The sequence below is a fragment of the Cryphonectria parasitica genome (assembly GCF_011745365.1).
Source record: "Cryphonectria parasitica EP155 unplaced genomic scaffold M406scaffold_2, whole genome shotgun sequence".
Lineage (NCBI taxonomy): Eukaryota > Fungi > Ascomycota > Sordariomycetes > Diaporthales > Cryphonectriaceae > Cryphonectria > Cryphonectria parasitica.
Genome location: NW_024468910.1, coordinates 2,660,776 through 2,679,221, shown reverse-complemented (window position 1 = coordinate 2,679,221; position 18,446 = coordinate 2,660,776). Strand labels below are relative to the sequence as shown.

The window sequence follows — 18,446 nt, the reverse complement described above, 5'->3', positions numbered from 1 at the left end:
CACACGATCTCTCAGCACGCAGCCTGGACACGCACTCTACACCGCATCCTTCCCATCTTCTCTCATTACTAGTGTCTAGGGTCGCTCTGTATCCATCTACCTTGGTCACGACCCGTCATTTACTCAATTTACGCGTCGGCGTCTCCGTACAGATCTGGTCTTTCCTTCCTTGGTTTTTCTTTTCCAACTTGCAAGCCAGGCCCCCCTTCTCTTTCTAATGCACGACACCCAGCCCTACCATCTAAATTGAGCTCCTCGTTCCGGCGGTGTAGGGCGAGGCAGCCAAAATTACATCATTGTTACTCAGATCGCGATACCTCGCATCCCACGCAATTTATCTGCATCACAGCCAGCCAACCACCTCCTGCACTGCACACCTCCATACTTTTATCTCTTCCCCTTTGTGCCAGAGTTCTTTCTCTCCTCTTTATCTTTCCATCCTCGAGGTGACTCAGACATCACGCATCGATTGCCCTCCGCCTGCGATTCCAATCTTTCGACCCATTTAGCAGTCAGTCAGTCAGTCAGTCAGTCAGTCAGTCAGTCAGTCACCCATCCATTCGAGGAGGCATGTTGAGGACGCTGCGCCACACCCCCAATCAAGATCATCTCTTGATTCACACGGCTCGTTTTCAAAGCTCGCGTCAGACCCATAGCCGCGTCCGATATTCCATTTAGGCTCGGCCTGTCTCACTATTAACCGACCTGACCTGCACGATAGCAGCCGTCTCTGGCCTTGAGTGGGCACAGACCTGCGCTAGAGACTCTCTTTTTCCTCGGAAGATCTTAGGACCTCGCAGATCATGTCTGGCTGATAGCGGTGCCCCTACACGGTCCTTCATCGAAGCCACCGATCATCAGGCTCGCCCGTCAAGCATCAACCCATATTCTTCCAAGATGGCTGCCGAAGAAATCGCCGAGGTCTTGGCCATGTTGCTGCCACCCGGTCTCCTGTTTGACTCTCCTCAAATATATGTCGAAGTTGCCAAGCTGCCTGTCGTTCCTCTGGAAGATGTGCGGCGGCATTGGTATGGTATGAATTCGAATGGTCCCCTATGCAAGATATCAATACGGCATGCTGACTTTCCTTTCTTCCCTTCCCGGCAGCCTATACCTCGATGTACAAGAAACTGCAAGACCCCACCGCGTGTCGTCTTGAGAATTTCTGGTGGCATGTCTGGGGAAGCGACAGGAGGCACTTGAGCGGAAAGACGCTCGCCAGGCTATGGGAGCAGATTGCATCTGGTCCCACAGCAGTTCCCCTCAGGGGACCACCGGTGCCGCCACCGCCATTGAGCCGTCCTCCAGTGAGCCTCGGATGCCGCCCTGCAGCCATCTTTCCTCGTAGCTAACGCGGTGGAGCAGATTCCTCATGCTCAAAGCATGCACGAAAGCGACCGGTCGGAGCAGCCCCTGGATGGGGACCCGAGAAACACACGGAGTAAAGCACAGGCAGCCCAGACAAGCATGCCACTACCCCAGAGTCTGGCGCCATCCTCGTCGAGACCTCCGCCATCTCACCCGATCCTCAAGAAGCCTAGGGGGCCTTCCAATTCGGGGCCGAGACCAACAGCACGGTTCGTCGATGTGCCAGACTCAGAAGAAGATGAGACTACACAACAGAGTAGCGGGTCTCCGCAGAACGGCAACGGGGCAAGCCAGTCGGACAGTACAGGCAAGAACCGTGTCCCCGCCCGTTCCGCGCCCAGGACCAGATCTCCATCCAAGACGGAGAGAAAGTCTGCGGCGGGTAAGAAGTTCGTCGCATCGAGTAACGCACTCAAGAGGCGTCCTGTCCTGCCGCGTCGACAGAGCTCACAGTCGTCTACGGGATCCGCTGGCTCCGACACTACGGTAAAGGACGGGGACTCTCCCACGCCAAGGCAAAGTCATCTCCACCAGTCGTCCGTTGTTGCAGCATCCAAGGAAGACAGTTTCTCGGGTAGACAGGCAGTGTCGGGACTGACGTCCCCCGCCGAGGTGCCACAGCTTTCTGCTAAACAGCTGGGCAAGCTGCCAGCTGTCGAAACTGAACCAACAAACCAGACTACGGCCAAAGGGCCTCAGCAGTCGGGGCTTCGCACTGTTATGAACGCAAAACCTCCAAAGCGGACGTCTTCCCCCCTTTCTCAGGGAGAGAAAACGAAGGCAAGCACCGAAGCTTCACGTGAATGCGCAAAATCGACCATAGAGAAGCCAGCAGCAGATACAACCGTCTTGTCTAACTCGCCTCCTGTTCCGAGTAACAAGTCTCTTGGCAGTCTGGATGGCGCAACAGGGCGCAAGACACCTCAGCGTACGGGTCTTGGCAGGAACCATGAGAGCACAAAGGAGAAGGCGGAGGAGACACGTGTGGCAGGCAACGTGCCTCGAAGGCCATCCAGCGTGCATGCGACCGGTGCAGCACCAGCTATGGTCCGACTGAAGTCTAATGAGCCGAAGCGGATGAGCCCGGGCCCAGTCTCAGCGGGCAGCTTCAAATCCCCCAGCGTTGTGGGCATGTCCAAGCTCGCCGTCAAGGGAGGCTTCGACTTTGAGACGCCGCGAGCACGACCTTTCGACGAGGACCTCCCGCCCCTGGGAGCCGACGAGCCAGATATTCGAAAGACGTCAGTCCTGGACTCCAGATTCACACCCACACAACCCAATCCAGCCCCGGCACCACCCATGGGAAGATCCAAGTCGCAGCTGACACTGCTGCTGGAGCGGGACAAGTCACGAAGTGGCGATAGGCCAAGAAATGGCAGTGCAAGCTCTCAGCACGACGACGGCAAGGATAATGGCAAGAGACAGGGCTAGAGGTCCATCCTTGCACTGTTCGGCAGAGAGTCAGCTGACGACCCGGAACAACAAAATGATAATGGAAATTGGTAAAGATGGGGGCTATCTTTCCTACGTTACTTGCATGGCATGGCATGGGCATTGGCGCATCACCTTTCCATCATGCACGAGATATCATTAGATCAAGAAGAAGATGATTACTACCGCTATCCTTCTGATAGTAGAGTAACAGGATTGGCGTTGGCATAGGAGCGACACGTCCCGGCTTACTCAAATCTGGTGCCTCCACGGGCCTGGTAGCGTTATGGTTTTTTCCTTTTTTTCCTTTTTCTTCTTTCTTTTCCTTCCTTTCCCTTTCCTTTTGGTCTGGTTTTTCTTTCACCCTTTCAATCAATGGCATTTACAAGCGAGCTTTTATCATAAGTCTGTACTATCAATGACCAAACCGGCGAGCAAGGCAAGGAGGCTGGGGAAAAAAGAGGTACACTTTCAGGGGGCTAGTGTAAAAGGGCAGAGACGCCCTTGGCTGCTGCATGCGACGACGTATGCGCATTGTACATGATACTTGGTATCTCTTGCTGTCCATGCATGCAAGCTGGCAATAAGAGAAACATACTAAGAAACACGCTGAAATTACGAACCCGCCAGGTGCTCCGTGCGTGTATGAAGATTGGCCCCGTCGAAGCCCAACGATGAACGGGCACGAGCTGAAAAAGTATAATGTGAGCATGAAACCCCTGGAGCGCCTCTGCCGCCAAGGTGGCTGGCTGGCTGGGAGTCATATCCCGCATAGGATTTCTGCTGCACCCTTCCCGTTCGTGGCCAGGGGGGGGGAAAGCCCCTCAGTCCCCGGACAGACAAGAACGTATTGTTTCTGTTGATATATGGAAACCCAAGCCTTCCGGCAAGTTTCAACTGCAGGCCAGACACCGGCCGAGCCGGAGTGGATACAGGCAGGCAGGACGGAGAGCTGCTGGTGATCACGATGCCCTCAACCCGTCCCCCCCCCCTTTTCCTCTCCCCTTTTCTTATTATATTTCTTATTCTTCTTTCTTCTCCCCTCCTTTTGGCCCACCGCCTTAGGCTGGCGTCGATCAGGCCGCACAGCTTGAAGGTACGATTAGGGCGTTGCGTTATTCCAAACATATTCTCGCCCCTTTCTCCCCCCCCCCCCCCTCCTCCTTTGTGAGTGGTTCCAGACTGATTGCTGGGGAGGGGGAAGGGGGGCTTGGCTAATTCAGGCAGCCAGTACTTGGCTGTCTTTACTTACCGCTCAATCTCCGACTTCGCTATCACACGCGGCTCGCTGGGGGGTTTTTCACTGGTCTTCCACTCGTCATCCTTCCCTTTCTTCTCTACCAGTCGGAACGCTGGCCCCTTTTTCACCCTTCCCGCTTTCCTCGTGCAGTAGCGGTGCCTTTTGTTGTAAGGAGGAGGAAGAGGAAGAAGAAGAGGAAGAAGAAGAGGAAGAAGAAGAGGAAGAAGAAGAAGAAGTGGTACATTGCATTGCATTTCTACAACCTCGGCGCTTAGCGATACATAGCACTATGCGAGTTCTTCTTCTTACGGGACTACCTTTAAGGAGGGAGAGTTGGGGGGGGGGGAGAGGAGGGGGGAACCATTGGTATAAGATGAAATAGCAATGAAAAGAGGGGGGGGGGGCAAAGTCAAGCAAAGAAGAAACAGCAGCAGCAACAGCAAGAAAAGAAAAAGGGAGGTATGTGATGTGACTGTGATAGAACGTTTGGTTGGCTGGATCACGCAATTGTCTTGGAAAGAGGAAAAAGAGAGAAAGGAAAGAAAAAAAAAGCAACAAGTGAGTTTGGTAATTTGGTTCGTCTCACCGGGGAAAAGAGAAGATGAGCGTTACAGCGGAGCGGCACGTGGCTGCGGCGTGGGCGGCCGGGGGGGGGGTAACGGATTGCCGTTGTGGGGAGAGCCGGCTTACTGTGGCTTGCTTATGGTTGTTTTGGGAAGGAGGAGATGATGGAGGGGGGAGGGGGGGTCTGTGTGACAAGAGAAATTGGAGAGGAAGAGAAGGAGGAGGGGGGGGGAAAGGAGGGCTGGCAGGGCAAATTGGGCACTGATACGTGCATGCATCATGTTACGTTGTCTGTTATTGGGGAGGACCCTAGAACTCGAGGAGGGATGGCTCGTGGGGTGTATCCTATCTCTATACAGTTCCTTTTTTTTTCTCATGGCATCATATGGATGATTGGGCTCCAACTCCTCTTGGGCCCTGGTGTGTTGCTTCGGATAATGTATTGTGACAGGTCATTTATGATGCATCATCCCCCGTTGTCAGCACTGGCTTAGTACAAGGGAGTTAGTTCATTGGGCTTGTATCATGACCTATAGAAATTGAGAACGGAGATTGTGAAACCTTTACCTTTTCATATAGGGGGGGGTAAGAGTTTCTTTAATTCTGGGGCTTGACTGGAAAGCCACACTCGAAAAGACCAGGTTGATGTCGAAATTGCCCATCGCACATTATGTTGACAGGTTGTTGGTAGCACTGGCATGCCTTAATCAATGAACTGCCGGATAGACGAAACTGGGGGATCAAAGGAAGCAAGGACCTTGGTGCAGTAAGATCAATCCATTAATAATGGCCCTCGTGGCTGCGGACTATACACAACGCCATTCTCAAAGATGGGGCTAGATTCAAGGCCCCCCCCCCCCCTCCGTTTCCTTTTCCCTCCTGATCAGCTACTTTCAAGGAAGGAGAAGGAAAAGAAAAGGGAAAGGAAAAATTATCAATGGAAAACGTAGACAAGTGAGCCACTGACAAGAAAGGTTCTTGCTCACCACTCGTACCGCTCAAGAGGTTCCGGCGCTGTGTGAACAGTCCGGACGTTGGCCACCGGGCTGCAGCGATGATTCTGCCCGCTGAGTTCAGCCCATGAGCGTCGTGATGGTGACCTCTGTGCCGGGCGAACACTCTGGACACTTCCTCCAGCCCTAGGCCAATTATTTTCTCCGTGAACTTCCTTGCCCTCTCTCGAGCAACGCGCTGGTGGAGTCTGTACCGAGGGAGGCGTCTGAATATGTCCTCCTGTCTCACTAGGGTGATCTCTTCTTCCCTGACCAGGTTGTTCCCCCGAGTGCCTTGATGGTGGCATATTCACGGGCCGAACAGTCCGGCTGCGTCCTCGTATCTCACTGCAGGAACCGCTTCCCACCCAAACGTTTCCATCTCCCGAGCTCAGGGGCGACGGTGACCTGTGCCTCGAGCAAGCAGTCCCGACACTTCCCTCTGACACGCAGCCATACGCCTTCTCATACACTTCTCGAAAGTCCTCCAGCGGCGGCGACGGCTGCGGGCGGTGCTTCGTTGGGACGGTGGACGAAGAGCAGCTGCTCTCGCCGGGGTCGTAGTAGTAGTTACTGTATCCGTCGTCCTGCAAAGACACAAGGCCTTCCTCCTGCTTCCCTTCCCACCCGTCATACATCCACCGTGAGTGAGGTGACGGCGAGCGGCCTCGCTTGTGCGCCGGGGATCGACGGTATTTGTTGAAGTCGCTGCCGCTGTCGAGGTGCGAGGCCGTTTTCCAGGAGCCACCTTGGCCCCCAGCAGCCTCCTCACGACGCTTCGCCTTTTGGTGGGCACGCCGATATGATCCCTCGCAGACCTTGCTGCAGAACTGGTTGGGCTGGAGCCGGATCCGCCTTGGAAAGTTGTTGTACTTGACAAACGGACAGTTTTCCGCCAACATGTCCAGCCTCTGGGCCGTGGGGCAGCGCTTGTCAATCGTCTCGAACTGCGTGGCCCCAGGCTCCCTCAGCAGGAGGTAGGGTTTGGTGTGCATGACTTCCTTGCACACGATGCAGTCGTACACGTCGTACTCGTAAAAGCACATTATTGCGGCTGGGTAGGCGTGTGTGTGTGTTGGGTCTGCTGGAATGGGACGTGATGCCAGGACGAGCAAATTGATTCACTCTCGAGAGAAGTGGGCTGCCAATATTCCTTCTGCGTGCTTGCAAAAGAAAACGACTTGAGGCATAACCGTTGGTCGTGGTGGGACTCGAGAAAGGAAGACCGAGCAAAGGCAGCCCAAGATCGTGCAATTTATAGAAACTTCTCGTGGCAGTGTAACGACAGTTCACTCACTCAACCGGTGGGCGTCGCAATTCACCAGCATTGGCGTTGACTTTGGGGGGCACGGATCAATTTGATATAATTTGTTGGGTGACCATAAGCTATGAGACAGGACCGCTGCGCGGTGAGTAACAGGCTTCCATCACATCACCAGAGTGGTGGTGACTCGAGGACGTTCAGTGTTTCCTGCGAAAGTGTCGTCTTCTCAAGGGGTTCTGATTTACCATCTACATTCTGAACACGCCAAACTTGGTATCGCCAGGCTTGACCTCATTCCGGCCTGACATGGCAGCCTTTAGACCAAATCCGAGATACCTGCGTGTATGCTGTGGCGGGATCACACCGTCATCCTTGATCGATTTGCCAGTCAGCAACCTGGACTACAGGGGGCGTCGAAGAGGGGAAAAGAGTCTACTCACCCATAGCCGGGCACTCGAGAAGACAGCATCGCTCTCTTTCTCGATCCTGTCCTTGAGACCCACGTCTACAGTCTTGCCGACCGTCTCCATCACGGCCGCAAGCTGCTCACCTCCCATGACGCCTATCCTCGCGTTGGGCCACATCCAGAGGAACCTGGGCGAGTAGGCACGGCCACACATACCGTAGTTGCCCGCGCCGTAGCTCCCGCCGACGACAACAGTGAACTTGGGCACGTCGGCACAGGCAACGGCTGTGACCAACTTGGCACCGTTCTTAGCAATCCCTTCCCTCTCGGCGTCGGTGCCGACCATGAAGCCGCTGATGTTCTGCAGGAAGACGAGCGGGATGCCGCGCTGACCGCACAGTTGGATGAAGTGGGCGCCCTTGAGCGCTGACGCGGAAAAGAGGATCCCGTTGTTGGCGACAATGCCAACCTGCTGCCCATAGATGTGCGCAAAGCCCGTCACCAGGGTTGTGCCGTAGTCGCGCTTGAACTCGGCAAAGGCAGAACCGTCGACGATTCTGGCGATGACCTCGTGGATGGGCAGCGGCCTGCGTAGGTTCGTCGAGGCGATGCCTAGCAGCTCGGAAGGAGGATAGAGTGGCTCGCTAAACCCCTCGCCCTCCTTGGCGGCCGCTGCTGGACTGGTGGTCCGGCTGGGCCAGTTTAGGTTGCTCACGCACCGCCTGGCCAGCACGAGGGCGTGTGCATCGTCCACGGCGAGGTAGTCCGTCACGCCGGATACGCTGCTGTGCATCTTGCCGCCGCCCAGGTCCTCGGCGCTCACGGACTCGCCCGTGGCGGCCTTGACGAGGGGCGGGCCGGCGAGAAAGATGTGCCCTTGCTCCTGGACGATGATGCTCTCGTCGGACATGGCAGGAACGTAGGCGCCACCGGCGGTGCAGGGTCCCATGACGACGGAGATTTGAGGGATGCCAGCGGCGGACATACGCGCCTGGTTGTAGAAGATGCGGCCGAAGTGATCGCGGTCTGGAAAGACGTCTGCCTGATGTGGGAGGTTGGCACCGCCCGAGTCGACAAGGTAGATGCACCTATATTTGGGGCAAAAACGGAACACACAGACATTCCATTGTTAGCTCTTGGATCAACCACAGCCAAGGGAAGGCGTTCAAGGGGACTGGAGGGCGGGTCTTGTTCTTCCTCACGGGAGTCTGTTCTCCTGCGCCACAGCCTGTGCGCGCAGATGCTTCTTCACAGTGACGGGATAGTAAGTCCCTCCCTTGACGGTGCTGTCGTTGGCGACAATTACGCAGGTGACACCCTCGACGACGCCCACCCCCGTGATGATCCCCGCCGCGGGCACCTCCGCCTCAGGGTATAGCTCGTGGCCCGCGAGCGGGCTCAGCTCCATGAACGTCGTCCCTGGGTCGATCAGGGCAGTGACACGATCCCTCGGCAGCATCTTCCCGCGCGCAATGTGTTTCTCCCTGGCCTTTGGTGGGCCTCCTTCTGATGCCTTGCGGGTCAGCTCGGTGAGGCGGGCCATGGCCTCGTCCATAGCGCGCTGGTTCTCCTTGAAGTCATCGCTGGAGGGGTCGACGACGGTCTGGATCGTGGAGATGGCCTGGGCTTGGTACGGAGGCGTAAAGGTCGCGATGGTGCGTCTGGTGGTGCTGTTCTGGCTCTGAGGAGGGGCCCTTTCATTTTGTCTAGGAGGACAACTTGTGAAGAGGGGTCTCGTGCTTGCACTACGCACCAGTACCACCCTAGAGACAGCAGCAGGGCAATAGGGATTGTGCTTGAGGAGGGGGTGGGTCGACGAGGACGACGAGGGACGGGCTATTGTGGGGATGATGACTCGTCTTGAGCCTCGAATGGACAACGGCATTGTTTGGGCTGGGGAGTGTCGAGGCTCGTTTCCCCGTGAAGCAGACCTTGTTACATTGAGCAGAACATGAAGAAGAACAGAAAGGAAGAGAAGGAAAAAGTAGTGGGCACGTTGCTGAGGACAAGGACAAGAGGAAGCTTGTCCCGAGATCCGGTGACGACGTTGAGAATCCTAGAGCCGCCGCCCACTGCACGCACCTTCTCCTTTTATTCTACATGTACTAACGTACTGTAATGTACTGTAAATTTACTAGTGTAAACACTTACTACCCCAGATTCTCCATCCTCGGCCCGCGTTTAAGCGACGTCATCCGCTAGTTGACAATCCGGGGGTTTCGCTGGTTCATCGTTATGCCGAGCCTACGCGACTGCAGTATGCACCTGCCTCAACTCACTGCAACTCACCCTCACTCGCCAATTTCGGCCTCATCTATGATAATCTGCTGCTCTTCTTTTTTCTTCTTCTCCTTCCATACACATGAACTGACTTACTGAGTCGCTTGGTTACTGGGTTAGCTCCATTATCCCTCCAACACAATGTCCTCCCCAAGAGTACTATTATTACACAGTCTGGTCCGCCCAGCGAGGCGGCCTTTGACGAGATCCTCTTCGTCTTCTTTCCCTCTACTCCTCCACTCTCATTCTTCCCTTCAATCTTCCCCAGCAGCTGATGCCCTCTCGTTATCAAAATCCTCAAGAAGATATGCCTCGACCACTTCTTCTTCCAAGCACCCCCAGGGCTTTGTCCCGCCCACCCAGGCCGACCTGGACGAACTTCGCGAGCGCGTGCAAGAATTCACCCGGCGCGAGATCAATCCCGATGTCGCCGCCGCAGTCGACAGGACCAACAACTTCCCCCCAGAGATGTGGGCTAAGCTGGGTGATGCGGGCTTCTTGGGCATCACGGCGGATGAGGACGTCGGCGGCCTGGCCCTGGGCTACCAGGCGCACTGTGTGGTCATGGAGGAGCTGTCGCGCGCCTCTGGTTCCATAGCACTCAGCTACGCCGCCCACAGCCAGCTGTGCGTCAACCAGCTGCAGCTCAATGGCTCGGCTGACCAGAAGGCCCGCTTTCTGCCCGGGCTGATCGCCGGCGAGAAGGTCGGCGCCCTGGCTATGAGCGAGAGCGGCGCCGGCAGCGACGTTGTGAGCATGCGCACCACGGCCAAGAAGGTTGATGGTGGCTACGTCCTGGACGGGAGCAAGATGTGGATCACCAACGGCCCTGACGCACACTTCATCGTCGTGTACGCCAAGACGGAGCCTGACGCCGGGAGCAAAGGCATCACGGCCTTTATCGTCGAGACAGAAGGCGCCAAGGGCTTCGCGTGCGCGAGGAAGCTCGACAAGATGGGCATGCGGGGCAGCAACACTGGCGAGCTGGTCTTTGACGGCGTGTTCGTGCCGGATGCCAATGTGCTGGGCAAAATTAACGGCGGCGTGCGCGTGCTGATGGAGGGCCTCGACCTCGAAAGGCTGGTGCTCAGCGCAGGGCCCTTGGGTCTGATGCAGGCGGCCCTGGACGTGGCGCTTCCCTTTGCCCACACTAGAAAGCAGTTTGGCCAGCCCATAGGCACCTTTCAGGCCGTGCAGGGCAGGCTGGCGGATATGTACACAAAGTACCAGGCGAGCAGGGCCTACACGTACGCCACAGCCAGGGTGGTCGATGAGGAAGGGGTCATCAGGACGCAGGACTGTGCGGGTGCTATCCTCTATGCGGCGGAGAGAGCGACAGAGTGTGGCCTTGACTGCATACAGGTGCTCGGTGGGATGGGCTACGTGGAAGAAATGCCCGCCTCGAGGATATTGAGAGAGTAAGCTTCACTGTGCTTGGCGGGTGGCATATTGTTTTGAGCATGTCCTTTGCTAACCAGAAACCCCCCAACTTACAGTGCAAAACTCTACGAGATTGGTGCTGGCACATCAGAGGTGAGGCGCATGGTGATAGGCCGGGCTTTCAACAAGGAATATGCGAGCTACTCTAGGTGATAAAATGATAGACCTGGGACAAAGGGGAAAGAAGAGTTCATTACTTGCCTTGACCATCTTGTCGAAATCCCGTCTAGAACATGCAAGTGAGCGATCACTGCAAGCGAATGTCCTCGAAGCCATGAAAATATGAGCCCAAATAATCACACCCACTGCATAAGTGTATTCTTGACGTTGGGCTGATGATTATCACAAAGTTTCCATTTAACTGAGTTAAAAGGCTTATGTACAAAATTTACCAAAGCGTGGCTTCGCATCACACTTTTCCTTCTACAATGTCCTTCTGCTTCCCCCTGTTTCATCCGCTGTTCATCAGTCACTCTATCAATGGTCAAATCGAGAATAATGTGCGCAAAAGACCACCCTACTTCCCCTTCCCTTCCCCCTCCCCTTTCCTCTCTTCTTCTTTTCACCTCGAGGTCCTCAGGTTCGAGATCTGAGAAATGATGGCCTGACGACTCCTCTCGTAATCCTGTCTTGCCCTCTCTAGCTCGTCTCTCCGCCGCTGTCGTTCGTCCTCGGCCATGTTCTCCCACACGACCTGTCCCCTCTCCCACTCGCAGTCGAGGTCCTCAAGCCGTTGTCTGAAGGACGCCCTCATAGCTTGTCATGTGCCCCTTCTGTCAGCCACCACTCTCGTTTCGATGACCCGTTTCACGCCAAAGACCGATGACAATTTGACTCACCATCTGCACCCAGCGTGCCGTTGACTATGGAGGAACGCGAGGACGTCCCCAGCCCGCCGGCGGCTACTTGTGAACTGTTTCCTGCAGAAGTAGCAGTACTGTTCAATGCGCGGTCGACTGCGCGTTCCCTAGCCTCCCGCTCCCTAGAGGCCGAGCCTAGGGTCCAACCACCGAAATATGTAACCGGTTGAATGCTACTAACATAGGCTGAGGATGAACCGAGAGTGCCGGACGTGATGTATGGAGATACTGGCGAAGATACAGTACTTGGTCGGGCAGCATAATAACCGTTTTGTGAAGGTTGCTGCTGCTGCTGCTGCTGGTGTTGTTGTTGTTGCGTTGCTATGACGAAATGGAAAAGCAACCAGTCAGTAATTTTGGTCCGCGATACAACAAATATGACATCCCTTTTCAGAGTTATCACGAACATACCCCTGCCGCTTCCATCCTGCCGCCACCGTGCGGAGTCGGCTTTCAGCTGCTGTACCATCTCGCCAGTGAGAGGTTGCGAGCTCTTGATGATGAAGCCTTGCAGGACTTGGCCCGTCTGTGGTTCTTCATACGTTCCTGGGCGGACGAGGGCATCGTTGCCCAGGTAGCGGCATATATCCGCCGTGATGACCTCGCGGTCAATGCCATCTCTAGGCACGAAATATTCGTTCTGCATTGCAATTCTCCTTTCTTTCTAACAAATTTGAAACATCTGTGTCTTTTGGTATTTTTTTTCTCTGGAAGCAAGGTCAATCTGCTCCTGAGAGGAATTTATAGTAGGGGATTCGCTCAGATCACTTTCTTTGGTTGAGGCAGAAGATGGTGGTGACGAGAAAAGAAGAGAATGGAAAAATCTATAACTGCAATTACAAGAAACGGTTGGAGTTATTAGCATGCAGTAAGACTGAACCTTTCTATACTATCCGGTGATTAAGAGAAGGTTCAGAAGAAGAGAACGACAACATCACAAGAAACCAAAATTGTGATCCGGGCAGACTCGGCTTATATCTGAGTGTTTGTGAGTACAAGGCCAAGAGGTTACACAGTATTACAGGCTGTATGTAAGCATTCGGTCCGTTGGGCTTCACTTCAGATCACTTTGGGCACCTATGCTGTGTTTTGGGCATGGAGAAGTGCACTTTGGAGCCCCTCTCGTGGCTGTGCCGTGAACCTATAAGACGCATGAGACTAAGAGTTATCCTGTAAGCCGCGCATGCTGGAGCTTAATGTGTGAGCCATAATATACATCTTCGTGGTCCTGCATGACAATTAGCACGTACGCGCACGTAAAGCCTGGATTTTACAGGCAGAGCTCATCTGCAGTGACAGCCTCATTATAATTACAAGAACCAATATTTTCGAGACGGTTGCTCACCGAGCGATTTCACAGGCTGCCAGCAAGCCATCGATGCTATCATTCCCAGCCAACCACACATGGCATCAGCATCAGGATCACCAGAAGCCACGCCCCAGACTTATGTCTCTGGTTTCGGCTCACTTGCCAGCTTCATCGTCACCGATGATGACCACAAGTCTGTAGTCTACAAGCGCTTCGACAAACTCTCCACGAGGAACATTTTGTACTACCAGAGCGAACTCTCGCACCTCCAGGCACAGCAAGATGGCTACGACATGCAGGACAGCCTCGACATCGAGAACGATAACAGACCAGACGCGAGGGAGCACCGCTCCTGGATCCGAAGATGTGCAGGGAGTTGGGAGGAATTTGAAAAGGCGGCCTTTCACTCGGCGCCAGCCGACCATGGTGCCGTAACGAGGACGCAGCCTGACAAGATGTGGAGGGAAAGGATGGACCTCGCAATGAGGATCCGGGCCACGCTGAAGGAGTACCAAGAAGCTTTGATCCGGGAGTCAAGTCTGATCGCGCTCCACCTGCCCTCTCAGGAGACCATGACGGCCATGTCCAGCTACTTCCACAGGGCTCCCCGGAAATCAGCAACGACATTGACACCATCGGGAGGAAACGCACCCTCAACATACCCCATGCTTTCTGGAGCCAGCTCGTCCCTATATCCCCTCAGAATGAGCACGGCACACATCCGCGGTTCCGACTATGTTTCTTTGACAGGTCGCGACGAACCAGACGTGCTCACGCGGCTCCTCCATATGACCCTGCCACGCCTCTTCCGGACCAAGCCGCCCCCCGTGCTGCCCCAGTACAACACAGTCTCCTCTTTGTCTTCTTCTTCTTCTTCTTCACCGTCATCATCGCTCCCACCGGGAACAACGATGATCTCGCACCTGGTACCAGATAAGATCTGGTACTACTCGTACGAGCGTGTCAAGCTCGTGGCCTCGCTGATCACGACGCTCACGGCCATCATGTTGTTATTCTTGCCCATTTATGCGCTCTATCACACAAACTCGTCACACCCGCAGCTGAGCATCGGCCTGATCGCCCTGTTCACTGTGGTATTTGCGGTTTCGCTGCGGGCGATGACGACAGCGAGCAGGGTCGAGATTTTTGGTGCTTGTGCGGCATACGCAGCTGTTCTTGTTGTTTTTATAAGTGGAGATTTTGCGGGCGGTGGGAATAATGGCATGGCCGCAGTCGTGGCTTCTAGTTGAAAGGGAAGATCGAGGTAGAACAAGGAGAGGGAAAAAGGAAACGACTCATTACTTGTAGGTGCTGATTTCGAGATCACTGTCCCGGAGACACGAGACGTCTCCAGGTAGCTACTCTTACTCTTCTCGCAGACTTTGTCCATAGCTACCTGTTTCTTACTGGGGGAGAGAGAGAGAGAGAGAGAGAGAGAGAGAGAGAGAGAGAGAGAGAGAGAGAGAGAGAGAGAGAGAGAGAGAGCAGCAGCAGCATGGCATAAGAAAGTCCGTGCTACATGAATTTCACTGCTGATATATATATATATATATGTATGGATTGACTGATTCAGCAACTGCCTTGGAAACTGAGCAAGATCTGTTGAGACTTGACATGCTTTCAGGAGTCTTTGCAATTTTTCGAGAGAGAGGCAACGGATTATTAATACCTCTGTTGATGAGGTATTACATAGTACTGCTCGAAATGGTTGTTGTATTGGAATCTCCCACTGCCAAGTCAAGGACAAGTCCAGTCTAATGCAGTCTCGGGCTCAGATCTTGGCGCATGCAAGCCTGTCTATTTATAGGAGGGTCTGCGAGTAGTGAGAAGGCATGACATGTATCAAAGCAATTCTAGATTTTACAGTATTTGGGGTCTTAACTATTGATTATTTAACATAAAGTGACTATTTAGTTCCCTGAATGATGTTTTTGATTACTTGGGCGGGATACTCAAGATGTCTGGATTTCTCACTGTCGAGCCCGAGATTGCAACTGACAGCAGTGTTGCCTTGGCCCAGGTAAAGTGCATCAGGGTATGGCTGTCTAGTCTTCTGACCTAGGAATATAGAATAATTTTTTCATTTTGAATATGATTTCTGAATTAAGACATACCGTGTCTCTTGTACGTACCTGTTATATTGTGATGATGGGAGGCTCGATGTTAGCGACCCACTAAGGATGACTGGCTGCACCATAAATCATTATTTTCTTGCCTTGGTCAGAGAGCCAAAGAGCTAGATTGAAGAGAGAATCTTTGTCGAGGGGGAAATACAAAGGAATTGAAGCTTCAGCCACCTAGCAAGTGTCTTCATGAATGATCAAAAGTGAAGAAGAGGGTATTATATAAGTATGGCAGAAGGAGATTCGTCACCAGCAAGGCTGAGTGCTGACTACCCTGTACTCGGCCCCCGGGATCAGCCCAGATGTGATTGAGTGGACCAGGGGGAGGGGGGGGGGGCTGTATTGCACTAGACTATGTCTGCCCATCCATCATCATCTGCCCTGACCCTGACCCACCTTGATAACGCATTCAGCGTCACAGAGATTGGAGACGCAATTCGCAAGTAAAATAAGTCCTTTCTCTCCTTCCCCCCTGAAATCAAGAACCTCTAATTTTTTTTGCATCACAATCATCTCTCCTCAAGTGTTCCAACTTGCCATGCATACCATTATCATCTTCTAGGTGCTCCCTCTCCCTTCCAAGCTGCTGGCGGGCGCAAGCCGCGCGCAAATAGAGAACCGAACAACTCCTCCGACACCCCATCCTCGACTCTCAATCAAAGACCACCCACGACGACGACAATGCCTCTCCTCAAACCTCTCAACCGGCCCAAGTCCCCCAACAGCTCCCTCCTCTCGGCCAAGAGCTACGACCCAGACGCCAACTCCCTCCGCAGCGACCAGGACTCGGACAGCGACGATGACGAGCGCCAGGCCCGCGCCCGCAACAGCCGCGAGCTGCGCGCCCACGACCGGATCGTCCTGCTCGAGGAAGAAGAGATGGACCAGCTCGTGACCGACGCGCGCAGGCGCCAGGAGCGTGAGCGCAGGGGGTCAAGCCAGAAGCGTAAAGTGTCGGGTTTGTCCATCCGGGCGCCCATCAACCTCTTCTCGTCTGGGAGCAGCGGCGGTGGTGGTCGCCCTCGGAGTGCAGGCAGCCGGTCCATCAGCCCTTCAGAAAGCCATCCTCTGTCGCAGCAGGTATCGACGGAGAACCTGCGGGGCGAGGCCAGGAAGCAGCGGCGGCAGAGGAGGAGGGAGAAGAAGGAGAGGCTGCTGGAGAAGGCACACGAGGGCGAGGACGGGGAGCTGATGTTTGAGCTGGAGGAGGGCGGGCTCAAGACGGGCAGCTCGGCTGGCTGTAGCGATAGAGAGGACAGCGACGAGCTCGACAGGCGCGGTCTTCGATATTTGGCGGATGCAAAGAGACAGCGGAGGAGGGATCGTTGGCGATGGACCTTGATCTACGTCTCGATCGCGGCGGCCTTTGCGGTCTTGGCATTTGTGGCCTGGAAGATGTCTGTCAAGAACACAGCGTTCAAGGCGCAGACTCTTGTCAGCAACGGCACTGCGCTCTTTGCGCCCACCACGCTCATCATCAGCCTAGACGGGTTCAGGGCAGATTTCCTCCAACGAGGTTTGACTCCGAGGCTGAACGCTTTCGTCAAAGAGGGCGTGTCGCCATTGTATATGAACCCGTCCTTTCCGAGCGTCACATTTCCTGTGGGTTTTTTCTTTTCTTTCTCTTCTCGCTTTGGTTTATCCCATTTGCAACTGAGCTTCTAGCTGACCTCTCCTTTCTCTGCCTCCAGAATCACTTCACCCTGGCCACGGGCCTGTACCCAGAAGCCCACGGAGTTGTGGCAAACAGCTTCTGGGACCCCAAACTGCAACAGGAGTTCTACTATACAGACACGGATGTCAGCATGCAGTCGAAATGGTGGAATGGGGAGCCGTTTTGGGTCACAGCAGAGCAGCACGGCATCCGAACCGCGATCCACATGTGGCCTGGCAGCGAGGCTCATCTCGGCGGGGTCGAGCCTGCCTTCATCGACCAGTACAACGGCCGAGAGAAGCTGTCCAACAAGGTCGCAAGGATCTTTGAATTTCTAGACAGGCCTGGTCTGGAGGACCCGCATGCCAGGACTGAGGACATGAGGCCGCAGCTGATCGCAGCCTACGTGCCAAACGTCGATGCCGATGGCCACAAGTTTGGGCCCAATAGTACCGAGATACGCTCCACGATCCAGAACGCTGACACGATGCTCGACGACATCTTTCTCGGATTGGAAGCGCGGAATCTGACCGACATCGTCAATGTGATTGTCGTGTCGGACCACGGCATGGCCACGACTGATGTGTCTCGGATGATCCAGATGGAAGACCTCGTGGACCTTAGCAAGGTGGACCACATTGACGGCTGGCCCCTGGTCGGCCTGCGACCCAAGGACCCCTCTGATCTCGACGAAATGTACCAGGGCCTCCTTGACAAGGCCAACACCAACCCCAACTTCGACGTCTATCTTCGCGACGTGAACATGCCTGAACGGTACCACTTCTCTAACAATGAGCGCATCGCGCCGCTCTGGATCATCCCAAAGACCGGCTGGGCCATCGTCGACAAGAAGGAGTTCGATATTGAAGACGCCAAAGCGAACAACAAGGTGTACCACCCACAAGGCCTGCACGGATACGATCACGAACACCCTCTGATGCGAGCCATCTTCATCGCACGCGGCCCTGCTTTTCCTCACCAGCCGGGCAGCAGGGTCGAGCCATTCCGTGAGTTTGGAACCCCTCCCCCTCAAAAGCCCTCCCTTTTTGGCCTTTCCAACCAGAACATCGAGCATCCCAATGTGCTAGCTGAACTGACACACACACGCGCGCCTTAGAAAACATCGAAGTCTACAATATCCTCTGTGACTCGATCGGCCTCACCCCGGCCCCTAACAACGGCACTCTTCGCCTCCCACTACAGACCACCGGCCTACACGACGAGGTCCCCGCCATCGAAGTCCCCGCCGACCCCGTAACCAGCTACACCCTCACCCCGACACCGACACCGACACCGACACCACCTTCCTCTGACACCTCCCCATCTTCTCCCTCCATAGCTCTCGGCGTGGACCCCGTCGCCACAGGCCAAGTGTCGGCCCCCGTCGGCGTTGACCCTCCCAGCGAAGGGGATAAAGACCTGCTCGGGAGCATTGGCGATTCCGCCAAGGGGGCCCTGGACTGGGCCAAGGATAAGTTCGGCAAGGCATGGAGCTGGACGACGGACAAGGCGGGT

General features: G+C 54.8%; 7 protein-coding genes across 7 annotated transcripts; 4 read left to right on the top strand and 3 right to left on the bottom strand.

Moving 5' to 3' along the window:
- Positions 1-897: 897 nt before the first annotated feature.
- M406DRAFT_327098 (uncharacterized protein) lies at positions 898-2,799 on the top strand (the record flags this gene model as incomplete). Its single annotated transcript, XM_040920169.1, has 3 exons — positions 898-1,033; positions 1,108-1,307; positions 1,366-2,799. The coding sequence occupies 3 exons, from the start codon at positions 898-900 to the stop codon at positions 2,797-2,799; spliced, it is 1,770 nt and encodes a 589-aa protein (XP_040779639.1).
- A 3,141-nt stretch (positions 2,800-5,940) lies between these two features.
- Positions 5,941-6,641, bottom strand: M406DRAFT_327097 (uncharacterized protein; the record flags this gene model as incomplete). The annotated part of the gene is made up of 2 exons (XM_040920168.1): positions 5,941-6,003; positions 6,045-6,641. The coding sequence occupies 2 exons, from the start codon at positions 6,639-6,641 to the stop codon at positions 5,941-5,943; spliced, it is 660 nt and encodes a 219-aa protein (XP_040779638.1).
- A 466-nt stretch (positions 6,642-7,107) lies between these two features.
- Positions 7,108-9,295, bottom strand: M406DRAFT_344742 (carboxyl transferase; the record flags this gene model as incomplete). Its single annotated transcript, XM_040922008.1, has 4 exons — positions 9,083-9,295; positions 8,468-8,971; positions 7,300-8,353; positions 7,108-7,230 (listed from the first exon to the last, which is right to left on the bottom strand). The coding sequence occupies exons 1-4, from the start codon at positions 9,148-9,150 to the stop codon at positions 7,108-7,110; spliced, it is 1,749 nt and encodes a 582-aa protein (XP_040779637.1). The 5' UTR covers positions 9,151-9,295.
- A 391-nt stretch (positions 9,296-9,686) lies between these two features.
- Positions 9,687-11,285, top strand: M406DRAFT_349823 (acyl-CoA dehydrogenase NM domain-like protein; the record flags this gene model as incomplete). The annotated part of the gene is made up of 3 exons (XM_040922507.1): positions 9,687-9,701; positions 9,879-10,963; positions 11,042-11,285. 3 exons carry the CDS (start codon positions 9,687-9,689, stop codon positions 11,136-11,138), a joined length of 1,197 nt encoding a protein of 398 aa, XP_040779636.1. The 3' UTR covers positions 11,139-11,285.
- A 262-nt stretch (positions 11,286-11,547) lies between these two features.
- Positions 11,548-12,491, bottom strand: M406DRAFT_327094 (uncharacterized protein; the record flags this gene model as incomplete). The annotated part of the gene is made up of 3 exons (XM_040920167.1): positions 11,548-11,741; positions 11,825-12,166; positions 12,257-12,491. 3 exons carry the CDS (start codon positions 12,489-12,491, stop codon positions 11,548-11,550), a joined length of 771 nt encoding a protein of 256 aa, XP_040779635.1.
- Positions 12,492-13,249: 758 nt separating this feature from the next.
- Positions 13,250-14,404, top strand: M406DRAFT_249127 (uncharacterized protein; the record flags this gene model as incomplete). The annotated part of the gene is made up of 3 exons (XM_040916589.1): positions 13,250-13,691; positions 13,773-14,002; positions 14,093-14,404. The coding sequence occupies 3 exons, from the start codon at positions 13,250-13,252 to the stop codon at positions 14,402-14,404; spliced, it is 984 nt and encodes a 327-aa protein (XP_040779634.1).
- A 1,554-nt stretch (positions 14,405-15,958) lies between these two features.
- On the top strand, positions 15,959-18,224 carry M406DRAFT_236908 (Phosphodiest-domain-containing protein; the record flags this gene model as incomplete). The annotated part of the gene is made up of 4 exons (XM_040916048.1): positions 15,959-16,292; positions 16,335-16,879; positions 16,969-17,938; positions 18,049-18,224. Coding segments are annotated over 4 exons (2,025 nt in total), but the record flags the coding sequence as incomplete, so codon positions are not given.
- Positions 18,225-18,446: the final 222 nt, after the last annotated feature.